The sequence below is a fragment of the Aspergillus vadensis genome (genome assembly GCF_003184925.1).
Source record: "Aspergillus vadensis CBS 113365 unplaced genomic scaffold BO88scaffold_12, whole genome shotgun sequence".
NCBI classification, from domain to species: Eukaryota; Fungi; Ascomycota; class Eurotiomycetes; order Eurotiales; family Aspergillaceae; genus Aspergillus; species Aspergillus vadensis.
Genome location: NW_020292050.1, coordinates 762,589 through 782,039, shown reverse-complemented (window position 1 = coordinate 782,039; position 19,451 = coordinate 762,589). Strand labels below are relative to the sequence as shown.

The 19,451-nt window shown below is 51.4% G+C and overlaps 10 protein-coding genes across 10 annotated transcripts in view; 4 read left to right on the top strand and 6 right to left on the bottom strand.

Annotated features, from left to right (window-relative positions):
• Positions 1 to 554: 554 nt before the first annotated feature.
• BO88DRAFT_405270 (SH3 domain-containing protein) lies at positions 555 to 1,836 on the bottom strand. The gene is made up of 4 exons (XM_025706834.1): positions 1,617 to 1,836; positions 1,125 to 1,521; positions 848 to 1,069; positions 555 to 749 (listed from the first exon to the last, which is right to left on the bottom strand). The coding sequence occupies exons 1-4, from the start codon at positions 1,677 to 1,679 to the stop codon at positions 694 to 696; spliced, it is 738 nt and encodes a 245-aa protein (XP_025562758.1). The 5' UTR covers positions 1,680 to 1,836; the 3' UTR covers positions 555 to 693.
• A 753-nt stretch (positions 1,837 to 2,589) lies between these two features.
• On the bottom strand, positions 2,590 to 3,525 carry BO88DRAFT_415517 (uncharacterized protein; the record flags this gene model as incomplete). Its single annotated transcript, XM_025708207.1, has 2 exons — positions 2,590 to 3,449; positions 3,471 to 3,525. The coding sequence occupies 2 exons, from the start codon at positions 3,523 to 3,525 to the stop codon at positions 2,590 to 2,592; spliced, it is 915 nt and encodes a 304-aa protein (XP_025562757.1).
• A 709-nt stretch (positions 3,526 to 4,234) lies between these two features.
• On the top strand, positions 4,235 to 4,994 carry mbf1 (multiprotein-bridging factor 1; the record flags this gene model as incomplete). Its single annotated transcript, XM_025704035.1, has 2 exons — positions 4,235 to 4,390; positions 4,474 to 4,994. The coding sequence occupies 2 exons, from the start codon at positions 4,235 to 4,237 to the stop codon at positions 4,780 to 4,782; spliced, it is 465 nt and encodes a 154-aa protein (XP_025562756.1). The 3' UTR covers positions 4,783 to 4,994.
• A 1,914-nt stretch (positions 4,995 to 6,908) lies between these two features.
• On the bottom strand, positions 6,909 to 8,287 carry tif34 (translation initiation factor eIF3 subunit i). Its single transcript, XM_025706833.1, has 4 exons — positions 8,144 to 8,287; positions 7,511 to 8,017; positions 7,335 to 7,451; positions 6,909 to 7,279 (listed from the first exon to the last, which is right to left on the bottom strand). The coding sequence occupies exons 1-4, from the start codon at positions 8,168 to 8,170 to the stop codon at positions 6,920 to 6,922; spliced, it is 1,011 nt and encodes a 336-aa protein (XP_025562755.1). The 5' UTR covers positions 8,171 to 8,287; the 3' UTR covers positions 6,909 to 6,919.
• Positions 8,288 to 9,135: 848 nt separating this feature from the next.
• Positions 9,136 to 12,033, top strand: BO88DRAFT_415514 (C-1-tetrahydrofolate synthase; the record flags this gene model as incomplete). Its single annotated transcript, XM_025708206.1, is given in 4 exon segments — positions 9,136 to 9,259; positions 9,279 to 9,346; positions 9,396 to 9,440; positions 9,502 to 12,033. The coding sequence occupies 4 exon segments, from the start codon at positions 9,136 to 9,138 to the stop codon at positions 12,031 to 12,033; spliced, it is 2,769 nt and encodes a 922-aa protein (XP_025562754.1).
• Positions 12,034 to 12,790: 757 nt separating this feature from the next.
• On the bottom strand, positions 12,791 to 13,509 carry BO88DRAFT_405265 (uncharacterized protein). Its single transcript, XM_025706832.1, has one exon. The coding sequence runs from the start codon at positions 13,241 to 13,243 to the stop codon at positions 12,914 to 12,916; it is 330 nt and encodes a 109-aa protein (XP_025562753.1). The 5' UTR covers positions 13,244 to 13,509; the 3' UTR covers positions 12,791 to 12,913.
• BO88DRAFT_405264 (uncharacterized protein) lies at positions 13,338 to 13,790 on the bottom strand. Its single transcript, XM_025706831.1, has one exon. The coding sequence runs from the start codon at positions 13,687 to 13,689 to the stop codon at positions 13,432 to 13,434; it is 258 nt and encodes an 85-aa protein (XP_025562752.1). The 5' UTR covers positions 13,690 to 13,790; the 3' UTR covers positions 13,338 to 13,431.
• On the top strand, positions 13,613 to 16,047 carry BO88DRAFT_405263 (NADP-dependent isocitrate dehydrogenase). The gene is made up of 8 exons (XM_025706830.1): positions 13,613 to 14,015; positions 14,256 to 14,291; positions 14,395 to 14,405; positions 14,467 to 14,500; positions 14,556 to 14,694; positions 14,744 to 14,780; positions 14,835 to 15,331; positions 15,384 to 16,047. The coding sequence occupies exons 1-8, from the start codon at positions 13,698 to 13,700 to the stop codon at positions 15,806 to 15,808; spliced, it is 1,497 nt and encodes a 498-aa protein (XP_025562751.1). The 5' UTR covers positions 13,613 to 13,697; the 3' UTR covers positions 15,809 to 16,047.
• A 195-nt stretch (positions 16,048 to 16,242) lies between these two features.
• BO88DRAFT_488307 (uncharacterized protein) lies at positions 16,243 to 17,853 on the top strand (the record flags this gene model as incomplete). Its single annotated transcript, XM_025712607.1, has 6 exons — positions 16,243 to 16,510; positions 16,573 to 16,609; positions 16,680 to 16,747; positions 16,836 to 17,209; positions 17,290 to 17,357; positions 17,417 to 17,853. Coding segments are annotated over exons 1-6 (1,113 nt in total), but the record flags the coding sequence as incomplete, so codon positions are not given.
• A 515-nt stretch (positions 17,854 to 18,368) lies between these two features.
• BO88DRAFT_454035 (uncharacterized protein) overlaps positions 18,369 to 19,451 on the bottom strand; it is a gene marked incomplete at both ends in the record, with an annotated part of 1,689 nt that continues 606 nt past the window's right edge. The window contains 2 exons of the mRNA XM_025710783.1: positions 18,369 to 18,479; positions 18,557 to 19,381. Coding sequence (XP_025562749.1) covers positions 18,369 to 18,479; positions 18,557 to 19,381 — 936 coding nt within the window. The remainder of the gene's footprint in view (positions 18,480 to 18,556; positions 19,382 to 19,451) is intronic.

Here is a 19,451-nt window from a genome sequence, read left to right as displayed (position 1 = left end):
TTCACAGCCCCGCGCGGACTCGATCGAAACACCAGCTCATCTTGCATCCCGGCGGTTCGAGCTGTTCTTGAATCGCTGTCCAACAAATCAAAGGTGATAATTAAGTCTAGCACTAAATAGATAAACGCCCTTGTTATGCATAAGGATTGTAGGCCGTCTATGAGTGGACACATCGTTGTGGCGTACCATAATCGTCGGCGCTAACAAGAGTCGATCGTCGTTTCTCATGCCGGGGCGAGGGGAGATTGATTTGCCTTTAGAGGCTTAACCGTGTAAGACACAGTAAAAGTGAGCGAAGCTTAAGCGCCGAAAGTTTGAAGATCGTAACAATGATGGAATTGAAAGCGGGAATGAGTCGAGGTCTACAGTGTTAACTTTCGTGGCAGAGACTACAGGAGCGGTAAACCCGCAATCGAGGACAGATACGTATTGAGCAACCTCTGTCCGTAGTTGGAAAGACACATCCCAGTTACTTCTATGACTAGAATAATTTCACCATTAACCCAAGTAGTCTGCGACGCGCTATCCCAACTAACCCGAACTCAACGGTTTTGCCAGATAATAATGAAATCAACCACCAACGCCTTTCCCATGAGCAAATGAGGGTGTGCGAAAGAAACATCAAAGGGCGCCTCTCCGGCCTGCACTTGAATAAGAACTATAAAGCGAATAGAATTTCGACTAGTCACGCATCTAGAAGATGCTGTTGACAATGTTCGAACCGACGGTAGCACCGGCACCGAAAATAGCTAAGTGTGATTGTCAGTAAAAATGATTGTAGACAAGAAGACGTCCGCGGCGCATCAAATCGATATGTCAAAGTGCGCGCGCATTGCTTGAAACGTACCGGCATTGCCCATCTTCTTGCCGAACTTCTTGCCCTGCTCCTCAAACTTGGACTTCTTGCCCTCTTCACCCGGAGGCGCCGAGCCACTCTGGCTGACTTCCAGCGGCATGTTTCCATAGTTGGTCGGGGGAGGAGACGAAACGGCCTTGTCATTCAGCACGTTCACGTAGCTCCGAGGGAAGATACCCTCAAGGTTGGTGCGCTCGTTACGACCACGCCACCCTATACACAGCGGTTAGCAAGGGAGGTTGCACACAAAGGGTATCGGCAGCCCTACAGTCGGCATTCATGTGTTCCAAGACTTGAACACGATCGTGGGGCTGGAGAGCCAAGTCTCCGGGATCCGTCGGAGTGTAGGCATAGAGCGCTGAAGCGATAGACAGTACCGGTGGAGCTTGGGGATAAGCAGGTGGCGGAACAGGCGGGGTTGAGTATTGTTGCGGAGGAGGCTGCTGATAAGTGGCCTTCTCATTCAAGGTAGTGTTTGCAAACTGGTTCGTAGGAGGAGAGTACGGGGCAGGGGGCTGCTGGGCGACGACAGGTGGTTGTTGCACTGGTGGCTGCTGCTGAGGCACGGGGGCTCTGCTGCGTTCATCGTCCCTCGGTAGTTGCGATAGAATGGATGAGAGCTGTTGCGGAGTAATGACTGATGCATCTGCGAGAAATTCAAGTTCCTAGTGGATCGAAGGATGTCAGCAAGGTGCATTATTGAAAATCAGCTCGAGCAACCCCGTTTACTGAGCGACGCTGACAGGGGAGGGCATCCTACCGATCGGACGTTGCGGAGCGACCGGTTGGTCATAGCCGAGAAGAAGTCGGACTGGGACGCCATGCTCATGGATTGGGAAGAACGTAAAAGCACACAACAAGAAGGTATCAAGCTTTGTAGATATGCAGATCAAACGAAGACAGTGAAGACAGTGAAAGACAGGGTTGAAAGAATGAGACAGAGAGACGGATGAGATGGAGCGAGTGGACGGAGGCAATCGATAATGAATGAATAATAATGTAACGGCATGGCAGGCCCGCCAGTTGGTTCTCCTACTTGCTAGTCAGTTGGTACCTGAGGCCCCCAGTCTCGGGGGTGGGTTGCCTGCCGCTAATTGGCTCCGAGAATTTAGTCCGTCTTGTCATTTCAGGCATCACCATATCACAGGCGCCCTTTTGAGACATTGAAGAATCCACATTGTCTTGTTTTCCAGAGTGTGATCGGAGCTTATACTAACACTGCATGTCTGGTGTATTCAACAGTAAACAGAGGATTGGGTCCTTACGAATATTTGTCACTGACATTCTCCGGCTATCCGGGACCACTACCTAGGAATGAACAAGACACCTGTCGCTAACTACAACACTTGGGGACCCTACTCCTAATAAGGGGTGGCTCGTTTAAGTGGGACTAGAAATTGTTAGCTTGCTTCTATTGACATATAGTCGTACTCGTATGTGTCTGATGTCAAGGTACCCGAACTGCATTGCTGATTCTCAGAATATCTCCTTACGAAATACACTATGCTCTACAAGGCTGGAAGGGACTGCTTAACTGATATATAAGCGCATATACCCAAGTGTCAACTCGAAGTCAAGACCGTTCTTATGACGCCTGGGCGCCTTTGATAAACAAAGCAACTAGAATCCCAATTGAACAGATGCAGGCAGCGCTGCAGCAAGCAACAGTGATAAATGACGGGAATCAAAACAAGCAAGGTATAATACCCTTCAAACACCCTCTTCATCTCTTCTTAATTGTCTCCAACGTATGAGCTGCGGAAGTATCCCGCAATCCTCGATGCCAGTTCGGGATCAAGGGCTTTGAGGCGTGAGTCTGGTCGGTAGAATCCTCGATAACGCATGCAGCAACCACATTCGGCGGTACAGTGGCCATGAAATCCAATCATTTCCTTCTGATCGCCCTCAGGCAAGAGATAGTGACGGAGAGGTCTCTCACAGCATCTACATCTGCGACCGCAACAGCCACCAAGCGAGGCGCACATGAGCTTGTCCTCCTCCCATGCCAAAGTCTGGCCCTCTTCATTTCTGTGATGCTGGAGGAAGTCAAACTCATCGATGATAGGGCCAGATGGTTTTTCAAGGGTCAACGATTTCCATGCCTTCTGGCACCGGTAGTAATGCTCCTCTGCAAGGGAGACTTGACGTTTCGGATCCGAGGGCCCCGGGACATGCTGGAAGGGATTTTCTGGCTCAATACTGTGTCTGTATCTGACCCTTTCCAGGCAGTTGATTCGCTGCAGGAGAGCGAACTCGAGTTCCTCGTTCTCCTTGTAGCGCTTGATCCAGTCTTTTTGGATGTTACACTTGCTTGGCCTGTGCTTCTCATATAGTCTTGCCCTATCGTAGAGACGGCGTCTGAGATTGTAGCGTTCGTCTTTGACAACCCGGAGCCAGATAGGCCTGAGTATTTCTGAGATTAGATCGAAGGGTCTGTGGATAGATTCCTTCAGTATCAGCGACGTATGTGACTCGTGGGTCGGAGGGAGCTTGTGGGTGGTCATCTTGATGGCGTCCTCTGTATTTTGTTGCTCTTCGTTGATTGTGCTTCTTAGGTTGACACTGGAATCAATAAAATTTTCTCTGCCAGACACTGTTGTTTACGTATACTGACGTAGTAGATACGGCGTCAGGATGAGGGCATTTTGTGTGCTCGACCACGGGATCATGCTTCGTTAGTATACTGGCTAGGATAAATAACGATGGGGATGTTCATGTCCTCAAAGACCATCTATATCAACAAATGTCAATGAATTAGGCATCTTGATGCGAATGAATGTACCAGTCAAGAATACCGTACTGCCGTTGCAAATACCTCGCCTTACCTCAAACCTATACTCATTACTATACAGGACATAATTCTACTTCCCGATATAGTAATACGCCAAGGAAGCAGCACAGATATCCCAGCCAAACAACACCGGCCCAAGCAAAGACATTTCTAATCAGCACTAAGCACAAATCTAACAGCTCGCTCCCTAATCAATAATCCCAGGCTAAGCGACACACTCTGACTCACCACAAACAAATACCGAAGTAAAGCAAAGCAATGCAAGGCTTAGCCCAGAACCTCAGCCAACAATCGGGCAACGTACGGGGAAAGATTGGCCGATCCATGATGTCAGCAACCCTAACCTAAAGCAGACTAGCGCATACCGCCCCTCTGACTCCGCCATCCCAGGGCTCGAGAAGCTTCCGTGGCGTCGATATAAATTCAGCGGGCCTTGAACATCCCTCCTTACGACACATCTCACGCGATCGCACTTGACACTCACACACCGCCACCTTCACATACTCCACCCACACCACACCTTCAAATCAACCCAATATCACCTCTAGAACCTCCATCTTATCACCAACTTCGCATCTATCTTCAAAATGAGCGACTGGGACTCTGTTACGCGCATTGGTGCCAGACACACTGGTGGCCCTGCCACCCGCGAGACTGTTGTCAAGGGTAAGAGCGCCTTGAACGCCGCCCAGCGCCAGGGTCTCGTTATCGGTACTGAGAAGAAGTATGCTACTGGTAACGCTGTGAGTATACCATTCAATTTGCCCCTCGTTTGGGTTCAGGAAGCAATGAAAGAGGGGTAGCCAGGCTAACACAGAGATAACAGGCCGGACGCTCCGGTGCCCCCGAAGGTCAGCACCTGACCAAGGTTGACCGCAGCGACGACATCGTCAAGCCCAAGACCGTTGGCTACCAGGTGGCGGATGCGATCAAGAAGCGCCGAAACGAGGAAGGCTACAAGATGACTCAGAAGGAACTCGCCACTAAGTGCAACACCACCATCACTGTTGTTCAGGACTTCGAGCGCGGTACTGCTACTCCGGACCAGAAGGTCCTCAGTGCCATGGAGCGCGTGCTGAACGTCAAGCTGAGGGGTACGGGCATCGGACAGGAGAAGTTCCCTAAGAAGAAGTAAATTGATCGGGGGTGAGCCCGCGGCTTTTTCTTGGGGGAATCGGAGTGAAAAATCGATGATTGAATAATCGCTTCACCTTTTTTTTACTCTTTCGACGGCTTTTTCTTATGGTTTTTATTTGGTCATGCCCGGGTTTACTTACGACCTTTTTTCTTTTTTCCCTTTTCGAGAGACTTTTTCGGATGTTACGTTATGAATGAGATCCCATGATTCTTTACTTCTTTTACCCCCATTCCCAACTGTGGTTCTGCTGGTCGGAAGAGCGCTGGCCTGGTATTTATATTATGAGGGGTGTGTGATGTGTGATATTCGGGGAAGATGAAAAGAGAAAGAAAAGATCATACATGTTGATAGAAATGTGCAGTTTGCCGGTATCGTGTTCCTAGAGAGTATCTTTTAGTACTCGAGAGATAGAACATTGAGTTGCACGTTGAGTACGCAACAACAGTCCAAGATCAGACAAAATAAATGGTGAAACTACTATAGTCACCCGGAACTGATTTCCATAATTCATTTATACTTATTCGACGAATGTCATCCAGTACTCACTCAGTTAGTATGTGACTAGCCTGACTTGAAGTGAGGAATGAAACAACAACAATTGTAGTAAACAAATCTACCCAAAACAGATCAGAATCCCTTATTCTAAGTCTTCACATTTCCATGTAAAAGCTAAAAACTCTGCTAAAGCCAGCCCAGCCAGTCGAAGTTGAACTTCACCAACTAAATAGCTCTACTAAAACTTGGAACTCAACCTCCTTTGAATTGAACTCTATCTCACTTTCACCCTTTTAACATGCACTTTGCATTTGTCTTAGGTGCCATCAGCACCTTCGTCTTGCTTCCTCTCAGCCAATGTCGACCGCTTGGTCCTAGCTGCAGTCAACTACAAGGAGTTGACTCCAAGCTTGATAGCCTTCAACACGCTGCCGATTAGGTTTACCCTAATGACGAAAACATCTTTCGCAATGAGAGACTAGATGGCATGCGCTTCTCTATCGATGAGGAATGCGACACCTCTGAAAAGTCCGACGATTTACTTGATTCTACTCTGGTATGTTGCATGCATCTTTTGATATGTATTCAGTCAACTGACATCACATCCTCTAGAGCACTCTGTCGGTCAGTAGGAGGCACACTTGAAGTCTTCGCGGAGTTTGAAAAGTGTTCGGTATTAACCACTTCGACCCGTTTACAGGGATTGTAAGCTGTAAGTTCGCATATAAAACCCGTTACCGGTTTGATTTTAGGCTGATTATGTTTGTATTCAGGGCTAAAGCTGGTACTCGTAGACAAGAGATTGAATAATATTTGGTTTGCTTTCTGCTCTTTCGGTACGTTATATGTTCTATCAAGACATATGGTGAATTGACATGTCCTATAGTTTTGTTGGTAGGTTTGTTTGAGGTTTTGGCTGGGACAAGCAGTACTACTACTACTTGTCGTGTTCATTCTTCAGGGCCTGTTGGGTATGGGTGAACAAGAGTTGTATTCGATGTGTACCATGTTTCGTGATACCTTATCTTGTTGTCAATGTTCTACTTTGTATTCATGATAGGGCATCACGATTACGTTTCTGTTCAGTTATCCAGTGCCAGTCCTCCCTAAGGTGCTTCCTAAGTATCAACTGTTGCGTTCTCGCGATAGTTAGTCATTGTATTAGAGGCATGACAATGTAACACTGCCAGAATTTGACGGTCTTAGCCCTGTTGTACGTAGTTCGGATGTTGATGTGATGCCTCTTGACCTCAAACGACGCGGGCGACGTCATGAGTAGTACCCGCCACTAATACTACTTTGAACTTGAAAGAAGAAATGAAGCAATGTAGTTTCTTTTATTAGGACACAAGAAAGCGACCAGAAAAGCAAATGGTACCAACTCCGACTTTATCATGGTTAAGAAATGATAGAAAAAGAACTCATGCCCTGAATCGCCCCGAGGTCTCTTTCTCGTACCGCCGTGCTGCCTGTCCTTGCTACTTTTGGTTTCTTTTGTAGTAAGTAAAGGAGAAAAATGATATCATCTTCGCCTCATGAACACATACACACACGATGCGTGTTTATAAAAACTGGTAGGTAGGTAAGATAGGGGGAGGAAAAACTAAAAAAACTCTTTGCAAAACTTTCGTCACACACTTCACTTCCTCAGCTGCTCGCGCTCGACCTCGTACATGAAGTCGAAGTAGGGCTTGTCGAAGTGGTGCACACGGACGTAACCGTCCTCACCACCAGAGGCGTAGGCAGTACCGGCGGGGTGGATGTGAACAGTGTTGAGGGGACCGAAGTGACCGCGGACACGGCCAATCTCGTCCTCGAAGACCTTGTGGTAGAAACGAGCCTCGAACTTACCCTGACGGGCAGAGGTCGTGGTGACATCCATGGCGGCCTGACCACCTCCCAGGATCACGTAGTCCTTCTTGGGCGTAATAGTGGCGCTGTTCAGGGGAGTGTCGGCAACGTAGGTTTTGAGGATGGCGAGGTTACGGGTAGACATGAGCTGGTTGGTGTTAGCATTGAGAGCCGTTTGATATGCAAAGTAGCAGGTTATGTACCTTGGCGGACTTGTCCTTGGAGGCAGTGATGAAGTAGGTGCGGTCGGGGGAGAACTGGATGTCGTTGATCTGGTGGTCGAACTCGTGGGCCTGGACGTTCTCCAGCTGCTCACCGGTCTATCATCAAGTTAGCATTTAGCCCCCTCAACGCATGGCAAAAAAGGTATTCTCCGCACCTTTCCGTCGTACTGGCTGACACTGCCGTCTTCGTGACCAGCAATGATGTACTTGCCCATGTAACTCCAGCCGGCAACCGTTGCCTTGCTCTCTGTGCAGGTGATGCGCAAGCTAGGCTCATCAGCCTGTTCCGTCAAGTTCTCGCCGTAGTTGATGTCCAACACCGCAATGGTACCCAAGAAACCCATACGCTTCTCCGTCACAGCCAAGAGTCTGCTTCCATCGGGGGTGAACTCGACCCGCTTGACGGCCGTAGGGAAGTCCCACACCTTAATGCACTCGCCGGTCTTCACGTTCCATAGTCGCACGGTGTTGTCTGCCGAACCGGTTGCCAGAATCTGAGTGTTCGGGCTCACATCGACCGTCCAGATAGCACCCTGGTGTCCGTTGTAGGTACCGAGTCGCTCGCCGTTGGCCGACCACCAGGCGCACACAATTTTATCCTTAGCCACGGAGAAGATAAGATCGCCATCGCGGTTGAACTTGATTTGGTTCAGGGACCGTTCCTATTTAGCAGAAAATCCATCAGCGGCTCGTCCATATTTCCTTTCATTTCCCAAATTTTATATCATTTTCCTAGCTCTGGGGTGCGACTATCATCGCGTTCGGGGGTGGGTATAGGCGAAACGCACATGGCCGGAGAGCAAAATGGGCCGCATTTTGGGCCGATCAAGCTGTGAATCTGGGTAAGGCGACGGAGGGGAAAAAGATGCTGAATCAGAGGTATGTATCCTCTGTAACCGGAGTCGACTAAGACCTGCGAGATGAGGCGGAAATCCTTGCGGGGTGCTGGCGGGCTCACGTTGTCGGCGTCGTCAGACTAGTTTGAATTTCATCGCACAGTCCGGGCTTGCCCGCCAAGACTTTCCTGTTCGAGCCTGTTCTGTATGAAACGCTTCATACCGGATACGTGGTTCTTCCGTTGCGATGATACACGTCATGTGATTTGATCAAGCCCTGAAGGTTTCCTACCAATTGGGACCTGGAAGGCGTGATGGGCTGACCGCCAACTACGCGCTATACCCAATGCAAACATATGGCGTTCCGAAAGTCCGAAGCATCTGAAAGTTGCGGCTCGCGGGAAACTTTGTCTTGTGAAAAACAGCAGAACAATGGTAAAAGGAGGAGGCATTGAGAGTCGCTGAAAGGACATCTTCACCCACTAGAACTATAGAATATAAACAGATCACAAAGATCAATTGGGAGAGCTGCAGACACTGAAGACATTCAGTGTTGTTTGGAAGCTAATGATTTCAATTATTCACCGATATTACTCGCGTTTGCGTTGATCGACCCTTTCCCTATCTCCATCTGACCCGGCCGAGGAAAGCTGGTTGGCACTGGGCCAACCGACGAAGCAAATTAGATGCCTTTCCCCCCCGCTCGTTCGGCGACACTACCCCGCTGTGCTGTCAACGCGAAGCATTCTTATACCCTTTCCCCAAGTCACCGTTTTTACCCACTACTTCCACCCTCTGTTCGACGCCAATTTTCTTCTGCACGCGGGGTTACGTCTCGTATCCGCTTTTCGCCGTTATCTGCCAGACCTGGCGTGCTAGCTTGCGAGTGGCTTGGTTGCGCACCGTCTTGTCATCATCGTCCATTTTCCGGCACCAGGACAGCCATGACGGCCACCAACATTAACGGCACACAGATTGCCAAGAACATCCGGGCAGGGTTGAAGGAAGAGATCCAGAAGATTCAGGAATCGAACCCCCGCTTCAAGCCTAATTTGGTGATCTACCAGGGTGCGTGTTGCTGTCACAGAAATTTGCCCCGCGGTCAAAAATAAACTGACAGTGCGAAATGAACAGTGGGAAGCAGATCAGACTCGAGTAAGTTGTAGGCGTCGTGTTGGTGGGAAGGTTGTATAGACTGACTTAGGCTTCAGGCACCTATGTGCGCATGAAATTGAAGGCCGCAGAGGAGGTGCGTCATCACTCATGATTACCATCCTTCCATCTACTCAGTGCTGACTCGCCCCGAACAGGCCGGTATTATCTGCAAGATTATCAACTTCCCCGAAGACGTCACACAGGCCGAGGTCCTCCAGGAAATCACCAAGTCCAACAATGATACCTCGATCCACGGCATTCTCGTCCAGCTGCCCCTCCCCGAACACTTGTCCGAACACACCATCACCTCTGCTGTCGCCGATGAGAAGGATGTCGATGGATTCGGTGCGATCAACATTGGTGAGCTGGCCAAGAGGGGCGGTCGTCCTCTCTTCGTCCCCTGCACCCCGAAAGCTGTGATGAAGCTTTTGGCGGAGGCCGGCGTCGACCCCTCCGGAAAGCAAGCCGTGGTCCTTGGCCGCAGTGACATTGTTGGAAGCCCGGTCAGCTATCTGTTGAAGAATGCTCACGCCACCGTGACTCTCTGCCACTCGAAGACCCCCGACATTGCACGCATCGTCAAGACCGCCGATATTGTCGTTGCAGCAATTGGACAGACCGAGTTTGTCAAGGGTGATTGGCTGAAGCCTGGCGCCGTCGTTATCGATGTTGGTATCAACTACAAGCCCGATGCTACTAAGAAGTCTGGTTCCCGACTTGTTGGTGATGTCGAATTCGAGTCTGCCGCCCAGGTCGCTTCGCAGATCACCCCAGTCCCCGGTGGTGTTGGTCCCATGACCGTGGCTATGTTGATGGAGAACGTTGTCTCCGCAGCCAAGGCGTACTTCGAAAAGCAAAGAGACAGACGCATCACTCCCCTCCCGATCAAGCTGGCCAGCCCCGTTCCCTCCGACATTGCTATCTCGCGTGCGCAATACCCTAAGCAGATTACGGACCTCGCCTCGGAAATTGGCATTGAGCCCCACGAGCTCGACCCCTACGGCCACACAAAGGCTAAGGTCAGTCTCGGTGTGCTCGACCGTCTGTCGCACCGCCGCAATGGTAGATACATCCTGGTCTGTGGTATCACCCCTACCCCTCTCGGTGAGGGCAAGTCCACAACCACGCTTGGTCTCTCGCAAGCTCTTGGTGCACACCTCGGCCGCATTGTGTTCGCCAATGTGCGCCAGCCTAGCCAGGGCCCTACGTTTGGTATCAAGGGTGGAGCTGCTGGTGGAGGATACAGTCAGGTTATTCCTATGGATGAATTCAACATGCACTTGACTGGCGATATCCATGCCATCACCGCCGCCAACAACCTTCTCGCTGCCGCCATTGAGACTCGCATGTTCCACGAATCCACTCAGAAGGATGCTGCTCTCTACAAGCGTCTCGTCCCCGCCAAGAAGGGCGAGCGCAAGTTCCAGCCCATCATGTTCCGCAGACTGAAGAAGCTGGGAATTACCAAGACCAACCCCGACGACCTCACCGAGGATGAGGTTCGCCGCTTTGCTCGCCTTGACATTGACCCCGAGACCATCACTTGGCGCCGTGTTCTGGATGTCAACGACCGTCACCTCCGCGGTATCACTGTGGGACAGGCTCCCACGGAGCGAGGCCACACTCGTGAGACTGGCTTCGATATCTCGGTTGCTAGTGAATGTATGGCTATCCTGGCCCTGAGCAACAGCCTGGAGGACATGCGTGAGCGTCTTGGACGCATGGTTGTTGCTACGTCGAAGAACGGTGACCCTGTCACCTGTGACGATATTGGTGCGGGCGGAGCGCTTGCTGCGTTGATGAAGGATGCTATCAAGCCCAACTTGATGCAGAGCTTGGAGGGTACGCCTGTTCTGGTCCACGCCGGTCCTTTTGCCAACATCAGTATCGGCGCAAGCTCGGTGATTGCCGACAAATTGGCTCTGAAGCTCGCGGGTACGGAGCCCGATGAGGATCACGAGTCCAAGACCGGCTTTGTGGTGACGGAAGCTGGCTTCGACTTCACCATGGGCGGTGAGCGGTTCTTCAACATCAAGTGCCGGTCTTCCGGCCTCTCTCCGGACACTGTGGTCATCGTGGCTACTGTGCGCGCCTTGAAGGTGCACGGTGGCGGTCCTGAGATCAGCCCCGGTGCTCCTCTGCCGGAAGTCTACCGCACGGAGAACATCGACATCCTGCGCAAGGGCTGTGTCAACATGAAGAAGCACATTGAGAACGCTCGGCAGTATGGTATCCCCGTGGTGGTTGCGATCAACCGCTTCGAGACGGACACGGAGGCCGAAATCGCCGTCATCCGCGAGGAGGCCATTGCGGCCGGCGCAGAGGACGCGGTCCCCGCCAACCACTGGGCTGAGGGCGGAGCCGGTGCGGTGGACCTGGCTCGGAGCGTGCTGGCAGCTAGCTCCAAGCCTAAGGAGTTCAAGCTCCTGTACGACCTGAACGGCAGCATCCAGGAGCGCATCGAGCGGATCGGCACCGCCATGTACGGCGCGGAGAAGGTTGAGTTCAGCGAACTGGCCCAGAAGAAGGTCGACACGTACACGGCGCAGGGCTTCAGCAACCTGCCCATCTGCATTGCCAAGACGCAATACTCGCTCAGTCACGACGCGGCACTCAAGGGCGCCCCCACTGGCTTCACTGTGCCCATCCGGGACGTTCGGCTAGCAGTGGGTGGTGGATATCTGTAGGCATCCCGTCTAATCTTCTGCTTAATTTGGATCCATCGAGCTAACCCATTGTGACTACAGGTACGCACTGGCTGCGGACATCCAGACCATCCCCGGATTGCCGACGGCGCCTGGATACCTGAATGTGGATATTGACCCTGAGACCGGAGAGATTGACGGTCTGTTCTAGACGGTAGATTCGACGTCATTAGTGTTTAGAGTTGGGACTGGTTTTATTTTCATAATGTCATCGATTATTACTGTTTGATCTAGCAAGATTTTTGGCCATGATAAAAACGGGCAAGGGAAGGGGTATTTCAACATATTACGGCAGGACTATACAGGGCCGGTGTTTTCGGGTCATTGAAGGAGGGTCAACTTCAACAGGATTGCAGTGTCTCTTTCTGCCGATATACATAGTATACAGACTATTATATAGAAGGTATCCCATGTAGAAATTCTACTGTGGAGATTATCTTGATCATCTCGATATTGACTACACTGTACTGAGTATAATTGAGTATGGTGCTGGGCCTGGCGTGGGGAATCATGGATGAGTCATCGATAGTTCTCCGGGGAGGAGAGTGGCAAGTCCGACCGGCAGCGACTTCGGTGGTTGATGACCCGGCGGAGCACACTTTGACTGTATCCGTTGCCGCGGGAAACAGCGGTTGCGATCGGCTAGACTGGTCGGAGAATTCTACTTTAAGCCTTTAACGTTGCAGACACAGGGTTGCGAATGGGATGGCCAAAAAGCAAATTACGCGGGATGTTGTCAGGTGCATTTAGGGTGTGACCATTAGAGTTGCGAGTTACGGCGTATACTGAGGGAGGTTATAGTTCGTTACGTGCACCGCGGAGGACTTCATCTTATCTTGATCGAGATCAATAGCGGCGGACATTAAGCAGGGAGGGAGGGAGGGAGGAATGGAGAGTCTGGAGTACTCCGTAAGGCGGGAACGGAATAGCGCAGAATTGCGTGAGGAAGAGGGTCTGATGCCACCACGGACTGCAGCTTGACCGGACCCATTAAGTTAGTAGCAAGTAGCAGCAAAAGTAGTGTCAATTCCCAGGGAAGGGAACTTTTCCCCCCCAGTCTGAGAGTCGAATAGTCCGGCTTCGGCGACCAGAAAGTCGCAACGGTGGGCGGAAAGGGAAGTGGGTGTGTGTCAATTCCAAGCCTTGGGAGGGAACATCCACGCCGGATAAGAGGTGTTGGGGCGCCCTCCATTTGCCTTTTCCTCTTGTTCTCTCTCTCCTCTCCGTTCTTCCCTCTTCCTCCCCAGGTTTCGATTGTCCTGAAAGGTTCTTGCTTATTGCAGGAAGATTATTTCCCAGAGTGAACAGAAACGATTTTCCGGGTTCTCCGATCTGCCCCGTGAAGGTCCCTTACAGCAACAGCATCTTGTCCAGTCCGGCTTAACGGCAGCTACCGAACTCCACCACCGCCTCCTTCCAGCCGAGAGCTTCACGGCTTCTTGCCTGTCTTTCCCTCGGGTATACTCTCTCTCCCTTCCTCCTATTCTCGTTGCCCCCAAGTTTAGGTCCCCTGGCAGCGTGGATTTGCGATCCTCCTCCTCGTTTCCCCGTACCCGATAAACTGATCCGCTTGGGCAGACTTTCCCCGGTTCCTCCCACACAGCAGGCCCAGTTACTGTCGAGTCTTTGGCAATCCATCCCACACCATGTCGTCTGTCCGGTTCAGTTCCGCATTGGCGCGCCGCTCCTTCGCCGTCGCTTCCCCTCCTCTCTCTGCCCCTCTCTCTTCCTCCGCTCGTCGCTTTCTCTCTTCTTCCTCCTCTTCTATTTCTTCTTCTTCCTCCTCTGTCTCTACTCGCTCTCCCAGATCTCTTACTTCTGCCTCTTCCCTTCTCTCCTCTCGTACTGCTTCTGCCCGCTGGACCGGTCTATCCTCGTTGAACCTTACTCAATCCCGCACCATGGCTACCGAAATCTCCAAGATCAAGGTCAAGAACCCCGTCGTTGAGCTCGACGGTGATGAGGTATGTTTGATTTGACTTTTATGTTTTGGCTTCCCTCCCCTCCTTTATATATGTACAATTCTGCATCTCGGCCCTGCCCCTCGTCGGGATGCGCATTTTCGTCATGGCGCATTCCAGACGCGGGGAATAACGGCGGCTGCCGCCTGGCCCCTGGCAGCCAAGCGTCAATCGTCGGCGATCCAGGGCTCAATTGCAGGACAGCAGAAAGTTTTGACATGTGCTAACGTTGACCTTTACTAGATGACCCGTATCATCTGGCAGGAGATCAGAGAAAAGGTATGTAGTTGGCCCTCGGCTGCCCCGCCACGCATCAGCTCCAGATGCATTCCTCCCGTTCTCTCCCGCATCTTCACACGCTAACTCGGCCCCGCTTCTATAGTTGATTCTGCCGTAAGTCGAGTTCTTCCGATTATTGACCCATCCAGTCCGTCGACTAAGACCTTACGCCTAGTTTCCTTGACGTCGACCTCAAGTACTATGACCTGGTAGGCTTCTGTGGCAAGAATTGGTGTACTGGGTGGAGACTGACAGACATTGCAGGGTCTTGAATACCGTGACCAGACCGACGACCAGGTCACCGTTGAGGCTGCCGAGGCTATCAAGAAGTATGGTGTCGGTGTCAAGTGCGCCACCATCACTCCCGATGAGGCTCGTGTTGAGGAGTTCAAGCTGAAGAAGAGTACGCATACCGAAGCATGTGAAGGAGTCATTGCTAACCCTTGCTTCAGTGTGGCTGTCCCCCAACGGCACCATCCGTAACATCCTGTTCGTACCTTGCTGCAATCCCTGCTGTTAAGCCCAATTGCTAATATCCTGCAGCGGCGGTACCGTCTTCCGTGAACCCATCATCATCCCCGCCATCCCCCGTCTCGTCCCCGGCTGGAACAAGCCCATCATCATCGGTCGTCACGCTTTCGGTGACCAGTACCGTGCCACCGACCGTGTCATCCCCGGCCCCGGCAAGCTCGAGCTTGTCTACACTCCCGTCAATGGCGAGCCCGAGACCGTCAAGGTCTACGACTTCCAGGGTGGTGGTGTTGCCCAGACTCAGTACAACACCGATGAGTCGATCCGTGGCTTTGCCCACGCCAGTTTCCAGATGGCCCTCCTCAAGGGTCTCCCTCTGTACATGAGCACCAAGAACACCATCCTGAAGCGCTACGATGGTCGCTTCAAGGACATCTTCCAGGAGATCTACGAGTCCACCTACCAGAAGGACTTTGAGGCCAAGAACCTCTGGTACGAGCACCGTCTCATTGACGACATGGTTGCCCAGATGATCAAGAGTGAGGGTGGTTTCGTCATGGCCCTGAAGAGTAAGCTTTCCCCTGACATTGTGTGAGGGCTATGCTAATCCAAAATGAATAGACTACGACGGTGATGTCCAGTCCGACATTGTCGCCCAGGGTTTCGGCTCCCTTGGTCTGATGACCTCCACCCTGGTCACCCCTACTGGCGAGGCTTTCGAGTCTGAGGCTGCCCACGGTACCGTGACCCGTCACTACCGCGAGCACCAGAAGGGCCGCGAGACCTCCACCAACCCCATTGCCTCCATCTTCGCCTGGACCCGCGGTCTGATCCAGCGTGGCAAGCTCGACGAGACCCCTGATGTCGTTACCTTTGCTGAGGAGCTTGAGCGTGCTTGCATTGACGTTGTCAACGAGGAGGGCATCATGACCAAGGATCTGGCTCTGGCCTGCGGCCGCAAGGAGCGTGAGGCCTGGGTTACTACCCGCGAGTACATGGCCGCCGTCGAGCGCAGACTCAAGGCCAACCTCAAGTCCCGCCTTTAAATACCCGATTGTTTTGCATTGATACACTAACGCTAGCGTGACTCGATGAGTCGATATTTTAGAATTACGGGTTGCATTATGTAGATTTTACAAAAGGTGGAGACAGTTGTTGAAACCACATGTATAGTGCAACTGATGTTTGTTCCATGTCTCATGAACTTGTACATGCTTGATAATGAAAATAGATGCAGTCTTCTATCTACTCGCAGTCTTCTGATAAATTATGCACTTTTCTGGAACATTTCCTAACCGAGCCCAACTGATGTAAGAGTACATAATGAATCTGGGCGCCAACGGACCGAACCGTGGATCCTCACAAATTGTGGTGGCACACCCAGCCCAGTCCAGCAACATCCGCGGGGATTTGACTTTATCAGTATCCTTGACGCAATAGATCTGGATCCGGCCTGCAACCTCGGGCTTAGCATTGCCACGTCTGCTTCAGCCAGCAGCAAATTTTATTCCCATTCAACATCTTTTAAGATATGATATCGTAAAAAAATGCATTCGAAAGATGCTGTTGCTTGCCCCTGCCTCCGAAGGAAGTAGACGTCGTCCGTTCACCCCAGCAGGATGTATGCCCTGCCCGTGGGAATCGTTTTCCTTTGTCTGGCGACGATCACGGTCGCGCTGCGACTGTATACAAGGTTGAGGTTGGTGAGGAAGCCGGGATGGGATGATTTGTTGATTGTAGTGTCGTTGGTGAGATGCCAGATACCCTCTAGGATAGTTGGTGATTGAGTAATGCTGATGGGAGTGGATAGGCGACTGATATAGTGTTCTTTGCGTTTTTGGTTATAGGTACCACCACCACCACCCTCAGAAATATATGATATAGGAGAAGTGCATAGTGCTGATAAGGATGAAATAGAAAGCCAAAACGGCCTCGCCGAAAACGAAGAAGATCTTCCGCCGGAGGTGGTGAGGAGACAATTGAAGGTATACATCCAACCTAACCCTACATCACCACCATACACATACACATACACATACTAACCACTCCATGAAATGGAATGGAATGAAATAGGCCCTCTGGATAACAATCCCCCTCTACAACCTCACTCTAACCCTCACAAAACTCTCCTTGATATTCCTCTACCGCCGCCTCTTCCCAACACACACCTATCGGATCCTCCTCATCCTCACCCTCATCTTCGTCATCATCACCGGCCTCTGGATGGTCCTCAGCACCCTCATCTTCTGCATCCCCATCAACGCCTTCTGGGATACCTCCCTGCCCCATACATGTCTCCCCGAGGATGTGGTCTGGTGTCTGAACGCCGCGTTCCAAATCACTACGGATTTGATCCTCGTGGTATTGCCGTTGCCGATCTTGGCGAGGTTGAATCTACCGAAGAGGCAGAAGGCTGCGCTGTTGGTTATTTTTGCGTTGGGGTTTTTGTATATCCCCCTGCCCCTGCCCCCATTGCCCCTTTGAAACTTATCTTATGGGTACTGATGATATGGAAATGGCGGTACAGTGTCTGCGCAACAAGCATCATCCGCCTAACAACCATCGTCCGACTCCTCCGAGATCCAGACTTTACCTGTACCCATACCCTTCCACCCTTACCCCATTTGTCCAACTCATACTGAAAGGATGTATAGCAGGAAACGGCCTCGCAGCAACCTGGTCCTTCATCGAATCCGCCGTGGCCATAACCTGCGCATGCCTCCCCCCTCTCCGACCCTTACTCGTCCGGGTATTCCCCAAACTGATTCCTTCTCGAATGCGATCTTATCACAATAGGGATAAGGATAAGGAGTCGCGATCTAACAGCAATAACAACAACAACAATAATAATAATAATAATAAGGCTGAGGAGGCGGGACTTCAACTTCCTTCACGACCACCCACGATATCTAAATCCCGGACGAGGAAATCCATATCGAAAAGAGGAGGAACGTCTAGGAATGAGGATCTTGATTTCCTATCTGTGTACGGGGGCGGTGCGGCGGGGTTGTTTGCGCCGGGGAGTACGGTGTCGACGAGTGTTTGGGGGGATGCGGGGAGTGTTAGGTCTGCGGTAGTTGATGGGAATGGGAATGGGAATGGGGTTGGGGAGAAAGAGGGGGATGGGAATGGTGGGGAAAGTGGGGGAGAAGGCATTCAGATTATGAGGGAGGTGAGGTGGGATTCTGTTTCTGTGGCGGAGTCCGTGGAGGGGAGTCATGGGGGAAGTCATGGTTGGGGAGATGTGGAGGGGAGGTTGTCGGAGGGGACGAGTGGGAGGAGGTCGAGTGGTGCGCCGTTTTTGCATCCGCAGTGGGTTGGGGGGAATATTGCTGAGTGGTAGTGTCACAGTATAAAGTAGGGTTTAGAGAATGGTATTCTCTGGTGCATGCACTGTATATGTGACGTCTGTCTCGGGCTAAGAGAATAGTAGTATCCGAATCATCAATGAACCAGTCTATCTACTAGTATTGATCAAGCATACTGAAGAATACTACATAACCCACACCTTTGTTAATGGCCAAATTCAACCTTCACCAATCTGATGTAAAACCCCCAGACCACCCATCATGAAACTTCACCCTCTGATCCGCCATTCTGAGCATTCTATGCCTCGGCATCTGTCTCAGCGTCCTCTGTGTCAGCGTCCACAGCCTCAGCGTCCACAGCCTCAGCGTCCACAGCCTCAGCATCCTCCCTCTGAGTAAAAGTTTGTTCCTGTCTAGTCAGCTACTGTAGAAAGAGCGGATCGAGTATGGCGGGCTAATAACAATGCAAGACTGCAAGACACTCACCACGTCTGTTTCGACAAAGATTCCTGACAGCCCTGCAACAACAGAATCAATACGATCAATCCCCATTTCTGGGGACACGTCGTCTTCGAACAACTGACCCCGGCGATTCAGTCTATCTCGATGTCGCGCACGCCCCCTCCCAAAGGAGCTGTTTCCACTGTCTCCTGAAGTCGCAGCTTCACTTCCTCCATTCGTCTGAGGTTGAGTATGTTCAACAGATGCAGATGCAGAAGCTGCATGGCCTGGCGTATCTACAGGAGTGACTCCGTTTACATGATTCCGGGGAGCTGCTTCTCCTTCCTGTTCTGCCTCCGCTGGAGGGTCTGTCCCGGTAATTGGTACGGCGTGAATGGAAGATGACTCAGTGATTGCGGTTTCCGATGCGGACCGATCTCTTGCTTCCGCTCTTATAGAGTCCCGAATATCCCAGCGCGTCCGACGAATTCGGTTCTCCTGGGATGCCTGAGCCGCCTGTGCTGCCTGAGACGCTTGGCTTGCCCGATGTCCTTGGTCTGAATGAGACATAGTCACTAGAGGAATTCCCTCTTCCTCTAGCAGAGAAGGGTTCGAATGATCCGGAGACTCTGGAGGCGAATTCAGAGGCGGATTTGCAGCAGGGTTAGGGGAATCCGCAGGATTATTGACAAGAGGGTTTTCAGGAGTATTCGCAGGTGGAGGATGCCCAGGAGGATCTGCAGGCGGAGGAGTATTTTGATGAGACGGGGGATGTTGTTCCTCATGTTCAGACTGATCATCATGCTCATGTTCAGACTGATCCTCATCCTCAGGTTGTTCCTCATGCTCAGGTTGTTCAGAGTGTTCAGGCTGATCCTCATGTTCAGAGTGTTCAGAGTGTTCAGAGTGTTCAGAGTGTTCAGAGTGTTCAGAGTGTTCA

Coding starts and splice junctions, on each gene's coding strand:
- BO88DRAFT_405265 (XM_025706832.1), bottom strand. CDS start 13,243: ATGGAGGGCGCCCCAACACCTCTTATCCGGCGTGGATGTTCCCTCCCA.
- BO88DRAFT_405270 (XM_025706834.1), bottom strand. CDS start 1,679: ATGGCGTCCCAGTCCGACTTCTTCTCGGCTATGACCAACCGGTCGCTC. Junction 1,070..1,124: donor GGAACACATGAATGCCGACT/GTAGGGCTGCCG, acceptor CGCTGTGTATAG/GGTGGCGTGGTCGTAACGAG. Junction 750..847: donor CAAGAAGATGGGCAATGCCG/GTACGTTTCAAG, acceptor AATCACACTTAG/CTATTTTCGGTGCCGGTGCT.
- BO88DRAFT_405263 (XM_025706830.1), top strand. CDS start 13,698: ATGTCGTCTGTCCGGTTCAGTTCCGCATTGGCGCGCCGCTCCTTCGCC. Junction 14,501..14,555: donor ACCTCAAGTACTATGACCTG/GTAGGCTTCTGT, acceptor CAGACATTGCAG/GGTCTTGAATACCGTGACCA. Junction 14,781..14,834: donor GGCACCATCCGTAACATCCT/GTTCGTACCTTG, acceptor AATATCCTGCAG/CGGCGGTACCGTCTTCCGTG.
- tif34 (XM_025706833.1), bottom strand. CDS start 8,170: ATGCGGCCCATTTTGCTCTCCGGCCAT. Junction 8,018..8,143: donor CCATTTTGCTCTCCGGCCAT/GTGCGTTTCGCC, acceptor TCTGCTAAATAG/GAACGGTCCCTGAACCAAAT. Junction 7,280..7,334: donor CCAAGGACAAGTCCGCCAAG/GTACATAACCTG, acceptor AACACCAACCAG/CTCATGTCTACCCGTAACCT.
- BO88DRAFT_405264 (XM_025706831.1), bottom strand. CDS start 13,689: ATGGATTGCCAAAGACTCGACAGTAACTGGGCCTGCTGTGTGGGAGGA.